The sequence below is a fragment of the Gekko japonicus genome, unplaced genomic scaffold (genome assembly GCF_001447785.1).
Source record: "Gekko japonicus isolate JY-2015 unplaced genomic scaffold, Gekko_japonicus_V1.1 scaffold3326, whole genome shotgun sequence".
NCBI lineage: Eukaryota > Metazoa > Chordata > Lepidosauria > Squamata > Gekkonidae > Gekko > Gekko japonicus.
In genome coordinates, this window is record NW_015172649.1 from 144,696 (window position 1) to 154,808 (window position 10,113).

A 10,113-nucleotide genomic window follows, 5' to 3' on the forward strand; every position below is an offset into this window, starting at 1 on the left:
ATACAAGAACTCGTGGGCACTCAATGAAATTGCTGAGCAGTCGGGTTAGAACGGATAAAAGGAAGTACTTCTTCACTCAAAGAGTGATTAACACATGGAATTCACTGCCACAGGAGATGGTGGCAGCCACAAGCATGGACGGCTTCAAAAGGGAATTACATAAGCATATGGAGCAGAGGTCCATCAGTGGCTATTAGCCACAAGGTATAGATAGGGGCTCTGGGGGAGGTGATGCTCTGTCTTCTTGGTGCTTGGGGGGGTCAACAGTGGGAGGGCTTCTAATGTCCTGGCCCCACTGGTGGACCTCCTAATAGCACCTGGTATTTCTGGCCACTGTGTGACACAGAGTGTTGGACTGGATGGGCCTTTGGCCTGATCCAACATTGGCATCTCTTATGTTCTTATGTTAGAAGGGACCTTAGTAATCTTGTATGGAGCAGGTGAGAGAAGAGAAGAAGAGATTGGATTTATACCCCGCCCTTCACTCGGACTCTCAGAGCAGCTTAAAAACTCCTTTCCCTTCCCCTCCCCACAACAGACACCCTGTGAGGTAGGCAAGGCTGAGAGAGCTCTTTTGAGAACTGCCCTTGAGAGAACAGCTCTGACAGAACTACGGCTTGCTCAAGGTCATCCAGCAGCTACAAGTGGAGGAGTAGGGAATCAAACCCGGTTCTCCCAGATTAGAGTCAGCGCACTTAACCACCACACCAAAGTGATGCCCCCTTAGTTATTATACTGGCAAAGACTGCAAACTCCTTTTCCTTTTTTTTTTGTGGGGCTTATAGGCTGCTTCTTTCAAAATACTACTATAAAATCACAAAATATCAATTTAAAAATGGAACAAGAAATTAGAAAAGCAGAAATCCTTAAAAGTACCAACAGAACAGTTAACAGGCATAAATGAAGCCAGAAGGCCGATCAGCAACCTGCCCCAGATCATGAATTTGGGCAAAGTGGTTTGAATTCACTTTTCATGAGCGGCACTGGAAAAAAGGTTTGCTGGACAGGGGTGGGTGATTTCTATACCTTTAAGGTAAAGGGTAAAGGTTCCCTTGCTCGAAAGCCAGTCAAGTCCGACTCTAGGGTTGCGGTGCTCATCTCCGTTTCAAAGCCGAAGAGCCAGCGCTGTCCGAAGATGTTTCCGTGGTCATGTGGCCAGCATGACTAAACACCAAGGTGCACGGAATGCTGTTACCTTCCCACCGAAGTGGTACCTATTTATCTACTTGCAATTTCTTGCTTTCGAACTGCTAGGTTGGCAGGAGCTGGAACTAGAGACGGGAGCTCACTCCGTCATGCGGCAACTTGGGTCTTGAACTGCTGAACTACTGACCTTCCACAGCCTGCAGTTCAGCGTCTTAACCACTTGCGCCACCGCAGCTCTATACCTTTACATACCATTAAAACAAAGCATTTAAAAAACACACACACACACACACACTAAACCCAGCACATTTACAGTGGACTAACTTTTTAAAAATAAGACTCCAACACATGTTTTTAAAAGTACAACACAAAATATAGCAAAGTCAATGAACAACTGAAGTTATTCTGTAAAAACGAAGAATCTCCTCTAGAACTCACAACTCTTTCTCAATCAGTTTAATATTTTCCTCACACTCTGAAGTTTGTCAGATTCTTTCTTTGTCAGACTGAAGTGTGAGGTGAGAACTTTCTCAGTCACCTCAGAGAAGGCGCAATTTCAGTGGAGGAATTCAAGGGGCCTCTAAGAAAACATGTGGTGGGTGCCATTTTTAGTGGTGTCAACAACCCAGAAAAAAATGCCTTGTCCCTGAGGAGAGGTTTAATGTGTGGAAATGGACAGGGGAAACTTGTCATGGCATGGAGGGAAACAATATCACCTGCTTTAAAACAAAAATCAAACCACTACTAAGGGGGAAAGACTTTTCCCCCCTCAAGGCTATTGGCAACCCTGATCAAGTCCTCAGCAGTATTCAGATCATGAGGGGAAAGTTGGTGTGGCCTTAAATGAAACCTGTAAGACCAATACACCAAACCCAACCAATTTCTGCCCACCCCGCTTTGTAAAAACAGTATCTGTGGGGGCTGTCGGAAAAGTCAGAGTGGTAGGTCCCCTGTCCCCCCCCCCCCGTGATTTAAACACAGGCCCTCAGCAGAAAGAGCACTCAACTGTCACTCCCGGTGGCCATTTTGATCCTCACATTCTCTCAGGCCTCCCTGCCAGGAAAGAGCCATTCACAAACTGTGGATGCTGGCTAGTCACCTGCCTTATGTCAGTAACAGAAGGGATCAAGATATCTAGTATCATCAACCAGCCTATTCGTTCCTCAGATATGGTAAATAACATTTTTTTGGCCAGCTTCTTAAAAAGACAGAAACTTGGCAAACTTGGCAAACTTCCTTAAGCAGGGAGTTCCACAGACATGGAGCAACCACTAAAAAGGCTCTTCGTTGTGTAAGTCGTTTCTGAGCCCTCAACACGCTGGGCAATTGAAGCAGAGTCTCAATGGATGATGTAAGAACATAGGGTGATTGATGGGCAAAATTTTACCCCTGTGGGAATCCTTTGAGGAATATAAAGATTAGATCTCTGGCTCAAGCTCTTGCCACCTAGGGAGCATTTAAGAGGTTCCTCCTCTGTGTGCGTTCCTTGATGGTTAAGGGGGGCAAAGCTGGTCTTGAATCTCCTCCCTCCCTCAGAGCACATCCTGTTTCCTCCCTGTATGATCCATTTGAAGTTTCAATCATGGTTAAAGCTTCTTCCACAATCTTAGCATTTATACTGATTGTCCAAAGTGTGAACTTTTGCAGTTTCTGTAGTTAACAGTAAGGTTTCTGGGCAGACGCAGGTTCATTTTACACTCCAAATGTTTTATATAGTTTTATCCCTGCGTGGATTCTGATGTGATATTTAATGCGGGAAATGTGCAAAAAGCTCCTGTCACAGGCTGAGCAGTTATATAGTTTCTCTTCATGTGGATTTTTTCATGCCGTTGAAGATGGTAGCTTGTCCTGAATTTCTTTCCACACACTGAGCATTCAAAAGGTTTCTCACTGAGGTGGGTAAGTTGATGCTTTTGAAGATGGGAGGCCGCCCTGAATTTCTTTCCACATGCTGAGCATCCAAAAGGTTTCTCACCAGTGTGGATTCTTAGATGCTGTTGAAGATGGTAATTATGACTGAATTTCTTTCCACACTCCAAGCATTCAAGAGGTTTCTCGCCGGTGTGGATTCTTAGATGCCGTAGAAGATTGCAGCTCTGACTGAATTTCTTTCCACACTCTGAGCATCCAAACGGTTTCTCACCAGTGTGGATTCTTAGATGCTGTCGAAGATGGTAATTATGACTGAATTTCTTTCCACACTCCGAGCATTCAAGAGATTTCTCCCTTCTGTGGATTCTTTCATGCTGTTGAAGATGGTAGCTCTGACTGAATTTCTTTCCACACTCTGAGCTTTCAAAAAGTTTCTTATCTGTGTGGATTCTCTGATGCTGCTGCAGTTCGCTACTCCAATGGTAGCTCTTTCCACATTCCAAGCATTCAAATGATTTCTCACCTGCATGACTTCTTTGATGACACACAAGGTGTAATTTCTGTAAAAATCTCTTTCCACATTCAGAGCATTCGAACACTTCATCTCCTGTGTGGATTCTTTGATGCTGTTGAAGATACAAACTCCATCTGAACTTCTTTCCACACTCTGAACATTCATATGGCTTCTCTTCTGGATGCCTTCTTTGGTGGCGTATAAAGTTTGCTTTACGTGAGAAGCCCTTGCCACAGCAGTTATACGGTTTCTCCCCTGTGTGGATTCTGAGATGTGTAACAAGTTCTTTTGGGCACAGGAAGCTCTTCCCACACTCTAAGCAGCAATGTGTCTTCTTTCCACTGTGTGTTTGCGAATGGAAATCATATTCAGTTTTATTTGATAAGTGAATGCCGCACTCCAAACATTTATATGTTTCCTCTGCCATGTGAACTGCTTCACGGATATCCTCTCCATGGTAAGGAGTGGAATCATCCATCTTCTCCATTTCATGGCTGCCCTCCTTCCCCTTTGGTCCACCTTGATTCCTGAAGTTTCCTTTCACTTCTCGCTTGGCTTTGCCCGATGGCAACCCATGCACTTCCTCATCTTCCTTATTCTCCTGATCACCCCCTGTGGGAATAAAGAGAGAGATTTCATTAGCACCCATGCAAGGAAGTCTGATCTGCACTTAAAGTTCTTTCTACACTCAGCGCACTTCAGTGGCTTTTTCCTGCTGTACTCTGAAGTGTTCATTAATGGATACTTCAAATGTACACTAAATCTGCAGCATTAGAGAAGCTCATTGTACAGTCCCGTTTTTTTAAACAGCTCATCACCTGTGTGAATTTTTTGATGTGAAATAAGGGCTGTTTTCCGACTGAAGCTCTTTCCACACTCCAAGCAATGATATGATTTCTCTCCTGAGTAAATTTGCTCCTGGGAGATAATGTCTGTGCTCTCAAGGAAGGTCATCCCAAATGCCATGCTTTGGTTTTCTTTTTCCCTGGAGTGGATTCTTTGGTCAGCACTGAGGCCTTGGTTACCTTTTTTTTGGCTTGGCCTTTCTTCTTGGACTGGGATTTCAGAGAATCCCCCTCCTTGGCGAGGAGTGGGTTTATCCCTCATCTTCTCTGCGTGGCTTCTGTCCTGCCTCTGTGGTCCATCTCCATCCATGAAGTTTCCTTTGGCCTTTTGATTCTTGGATTTTTCCAAGGAGAACCCCTGGAATTCCCCAACCGTCTCCTCAACATCTCCTGCTGGAATAAAAGGACAGATCCAATCAGCATCCATACAAGAAGTCAAGCCACCAATCAGACACTCCTCATCAATGGGTGTGCATTTTTGTTCCCTTCATCAGAGCCTCTTTCTCCCCTCCACTCAAACTGAGCAGCCAGTCACATCTTTTCCCTGGCCAGGCTCTTTGGTAGAGCAATATTTATATTCTGTCACCTTCCCCAAACTCCCCATATGTACTTTAAGGGGGAAAATGAGGCTGAAGATTCCTCCCTCGGCTTTCATATTTGACTTGTGGGCATGTCTTCTGATTCTCTACAATCGATGGTTGAATATAAGAACATAAGTGAACATAAGAGAAGCCATGTTGGGCCAGGCCAATGGCCCATCCAGTCCAACACTCTGTGTCACACAGTGGCTAAAACCCAGGTGCCACCAGGAGGTCCACCAGTGGGGCCAGAACTTCAGAAGCCCCCCCCCCCACTGTTGCCCCCCAAGCACTAAGAATACAGAGCATCACTGACCCAGACAGAGTGCTCCATCTATACTTTGTGGCTAATAGCCACTCATGGACCTCTGCTCCATAGGTTTATCCAATCCCCTCTTGAAGCTGACTATGCTTGTTGCCACCACCACTTCCTGCAGCAGTGAATTCCATGTGTTAATCACTCTTTGGGTGAAGAAGTATGAACACTTATTATGAAATCCAGTCCTACGATTGCACAGTTTCCCCTCACAGTAGGAAGATCATGAATAGCTGGTTCTCAGCCCCCCAAAATATATATTTACTTTGTGAGGGGCGGGGGGGGGGCAGCCAGGACCTCATGATGTGAACCCCAAAGGGAACCCCCTCATGGTTTTGCCAATGTAGGCCACTTGTTTGCGGGAACAGGGGAGGCCTGGAGGCATCTACCTGACCACTCTAGGAAAGAGTCAATAGGTGTTTTGGCCTTGCCTAGGAGTACTCTTCTGAAATACCAGAACCCCTTCTCTGGAATATCTATTATACAAAGATAACTGCAGCCTCTAAAGAGATTACAAGAGCCACATCTGAGCTCAGCTCCAGAAGAAGCTTCTGCACCTCCCAGATCTCAGGTCCCCGAAGGCCTCCTTTCCTCCTTACCCATCAGGTAGGCCTCTCCGTCCTCCTCTTCCTTGATATCCATCAAGGGATGCCCCCACGTGGTCTCGGACGGAGGGTGGACTGTCTCAGAGTTGTTCTCCGTCTCTGCCTTCAGAATAATCAAGGATTAGGAATCAATACGAATTCAATCCCTTCACAATAGACTACCGTGTTTCCCCGAAAATAAGACACTGTCTTATATTTATTTTTTCTCAAGAAGACACACTAGGGCTTATACCACAAATGCATAGAAATCTTGCTAGGGCTTATTTTTTGGGTAGGTCTTATTTTCGGAGAAACAGGGTACACTTGCCTCCTAAACTTTTTTTTACAGTCTTCAACATGCAAAAATACGTCACTGACAGCACCCAAACAAATAAGGCACAACCACCAAGAAGGTCCCAAATGTATTTTGGAACTGTATAGGAAGAAGGATATGGGAGGAAATCTTCAGGACTCTGATAGTCAAAACCTTCAGATGGTATTCCAGGCCACACTTATGACCTGTGGAGATGGTAAGGGGGAGGAATCTAGAGCACCCCCAACCCCAAGATCTGCTCTTTCAGGAGGAGGGTCACCCCATGAAGTCCGGCCAAACCCTGACTCCTAGACTGAGAGAGAAGGCCTCCCCACCCCAAAACACTGGATTCAGCTTCCAAGGAAACAAGGCAACAGACCTTCCCATCATGCCCTGGATGGACTAAGATCTCAGACTTGCTCCACCCCAGTCCTTCCCACACTCAGAACCAGCAGAGCAGAACAGCCTCACCTGCTTCTCCTGCCTCAAGAGGAGCTCCTCGGCCAGGGCCACCGCCTGGGAGCAGCTCTCGGGGCCGCTCTCCCTCACCCGGCTCTGGATCTCCGGGGGCAGGACGCTCAGCAGCTGCTCCAGGACCAAGAGCTCCAGGATCTCCTCCTTGCTGTGATTGGCCACCCTCAGCCACCCACGGCACATTTCCCGCAGTCGGCTGTAAGCCCCCCGTGGCCCCTCGGCATCTTGGTAGCAGAAATGTCTGAACTGTTGACGCTTCTTCTCCTGGCTCAGGGCATCCCCTCGCAAGATGGCTGCCTTCACCTTCCCATAATCATCTCTGTCTCTCACATCCAGACTATTAAAGGCCTTCTCAACTTCTCCACTGACGGCTGGCTGGAGTCGGGTCGCCCACTCTTCCTGGGGCCACTGACAGGCTTCGGCCACTTGTTCGAAGGAGGCCAGAAAGGCCTTGGCATCCTCCCAGGGGGATGGTTTCCCTGGCAAACATGGGATTCCCCGCCCAGTGTGAGGGTTTTCTACTGTCCTGAGAAACTCCTGCCACTGAACTTCCCACTGCTCAAGAGAAAAGAAACCATCCCTGGCTTGCTGGTTCATCAGATTTCCTAGCCTCCTTTGCGGGAATTCTTCGCTACTCCCAGCCTGGAGAACATGAGGGGATTTTGCTCTATCCTCCGATACTCCCACCAATTTGGCTATCGAGGGGTCTCCCTTCTCCATTTTTGCTCCTGGATAACCCCTCTGTGATGGTGCTGCAGGACGGAAAAGCCTAGAATGTGTTCTTGTCTTCCGGAGTGAGCCTCGCTCTGGAGAACAGAAGAAACAGGAATGGGAAAGGGAAAGGAAGATCAGGCACAGAGAAGAGGTCGGTTCCTGGCACAGTGGCCCCATGTGATTTTTCTGCCCATGTACATAAATCATACACAAAAGGGCATCTGATGGCCAATGCTCCCTCTAAGCTCTGGAGTCTCGTGAGCAAAAATTCTGCTTTGTGAGCTACTGGCATTAAAGTTGTGAGCGAGCAATTTGGCTGCTGTATAAATTAGTTTGCACTAGGGGCCCTCCTTCCTGAGCTAAGACCAAAATGCGTGAGCCAGAGGCTAAAAAACTGTGAGTCAGCTCACACTAACTCAGCTTAGAGGGAACACTGCTGATGGCCCTCTCAGCTCCCCACCCACCCCACTTCCATTAGAGGGGCCCAAGGTGCTTTCAGTTATGGCGTGGGTTGTGGGTGGTCACGGTGGCAAAGTTAACAAATAACTGTGCTGGACTATTTGCTGCTGTTACAGAGGAAGCCTGGAGAGGAATCTGAGGTAATATCTATTGCTTTCCCCTCCCCTTCTCCTGGAGCGATTCACACCAACACCTCCTTTTCACAACACAAACTATAATCTTTTTTGTCTCTTCTTTGGAAAGGTTTATGCTTAGTGGTTTGGTAGACAAGACAAGGACTGTAACAAGTTATTGGCCGTATACAGGAAGTTTTTGACTATTTATAGCAGAACTCAGCTTTCAAACATTTACAGTTTCACACACCAACAGCTTTACTGAACTTTTTTTTTTAATTTTTAAAATTCATTTTAAAATAATCATTAACAACAATTAACATCAAAAGCATTAAACAAGCAACAACAAGATATAAGGATCAAGTAGCCTCAAAAGTCTATTATGTAACAGTAAAAACTATTTTAACATTTTTGAACATTTAATGACCAATAATGAAGAGTATGAACTGACAGTTTCTGCCAGAGAGCGAGTGAGCGAGAAAGAGAGAATGATTTCACTGGGAAATTCTCCTTAAACCCATGAATTTCAGCTTATTGAACTAGGGATAGATGAAGATGGGTAGCCGTGTTAGTCCGTGTCTGTAGCAGTAGAAAAGAGCAAGAGCCCTGTAGCACCTTAACGACTAACAAAATTTGTGGCAGGGGAGGAGCTTTCGTGAGTCACGGCTCACTTCTTCAGATACCCGTATATTTGGAGGACCATATGGAGGAGAGGGCAATAGAAGGACAGGAGGGCCTGGCATGACGTGGTCCATGGGGTCACGAAGAGTCAGACTTGACTGTGCGACTGAACAACAAAATGGAGGAGATGGTCCTTCAAATATGTGGGTATCTGAAGAAGTGAGCAGCCAGCGACTAATGAAATCCCCCGCCACAAATTTGGCTAGTCTTTCAGGTGCTACGGGACTCTTCTCAGCTCCAGCTTCCTTTTCAGCATCCTGTCTAGGAAATCCAACACTTTGACTTTAACCCTTTACCAATCCTTTTTGGCACAGAGAAAAATTATTTTGTTCTCATCACTTTTAAAAACAACAACACACACACACACGTCTTTTTTTCCAGCCCATTCTTCCATTCAGGAAAATCTGTGCTGAAATCCCAGTAGTGGAAGGTCTAGATATGGATGTCCAGCAGGGATAGCAAAGCATTCTGTTCATGCTCAGAGGGAGAACCAAAGAAGATTATGGAAGGCAGATGGAGACTCTATGATGGTCCCTCAGGAACCCTATAGTATGAAGGGTGATGTTACCTGAGTACTTATGTAAGAATTTTCCCTTAGGAATGTTGGATTTTATGTTCTATGCATGCTCAGAGGTTAAGTTCAAAGCGCCAATAATACAAGCAGTCTGGTCAAAAGAGAGCACTTGGACTCCCTCTCCTCTTTTCGCAATTCCAATCAGGAAGGGGCTATAAAGCGATTGTAACAGGAATGCAAGATGAAGGCCCAGGGGAGAGAGGAGCCTCCGGAGAAAACCTGTCCTTTCCCCACCATAGACTATTTTGACCAATAGAAAAGAGCAAGAGTCCAGGAGCACCTTAAAGACTAGCAAAATTGGTGGCAGGGGATGAGCTTTCCTGAGTCAGTGCTCATTGTTTCAGATACCCGCATATTTGAAGGCCCTGATGGAAGGAGCCAGTCCCTCAAATATGTGGGTTATCTGAAGACGTGCCCAGCAAGAAAGCTGCTCCCCCCTGCCACAATTTTGTTAGTCTTTAAGGTGCTGCGGTGGCTCAAGTGGTTAAGACGCTGAACTGCAGGCTGTGGAAGGTCAGTAGTTCAGCAGTTCAAGACCCGGGTGCCGCAAGACAGGGTGAGCTCCTGTCTCTAGTTCCAGCTCCTGCCAACCTAGCAGTTCGAAAGCAAGAAATTGAAAGTAGATAAATAGGTACCGCTTCGGTGGGAAGGTAACAGCGTTCCGTGCACCTTGGTGTTTAGTCATGCCGACCACATGACCACAGAAACGTCTTTGGACAGCGCTGGCTCTTCGGCTTTGAAACGGAGATGAGCACCGCAACCCTAGAGTCGGATTCGACTGGCTTTCGAGCAAGGCAACCTTTACCTTTACCTTTACCTAAAGTGCTAATGGACTCCTACTCTTTTCTACCGCTACAAGCGGATTCATACGCAACAACCCATCTTGATCTGTTTGACCAGAGGGGTGGGAGGGGGGGCGGGCTGCTCAAC

The 10,113-nt window shown here is 46.5% G+C and overlaps 1 protein-coding gene across 1 annotated transcript; it reads right to left on the minus strand.

Annotated features, from left to right (window-relative positions):
- Positions 1–2,864: 2,864 nt before the first annotated feature.
- On the minus strand, positions 2,865–4,181 carry LOC107119262 (zinc finger protein OZF-like). The gene is made up of 2 exons (XM_015421728.1): positions 3,433–4,181; positions 2,865–3,384 (listed from the first exon to the last, which is right to left on the minus strand). Exons 1-2 carry the CDS (start codon positions 4,179–4,181, stop codon positions 2,865–2,867), a joined length of 1,269 nt encoding a protein of 422 aa, XP_015277214.1.
- Between the last annotated feature and the right edge of the window lie 5,932 nt (positions 4,182–10,113).

Coding starts and splice junctions, on each gene's coding strand:
- LOC107119262 (XM_015421728.1), bottom strand. CDS start 4,181: ATGGGTGCTAATGAAATCTCTCTCTTTATTCCCACAGGGGGTGATCAG. Junction 3,385..3,432: donor AAACTTTTTGAAAGCTCAGA/GTGTGGAAAGAA, acceptor ACAGCATGAAAG/AATCCACAGAAGGGAGAAAT.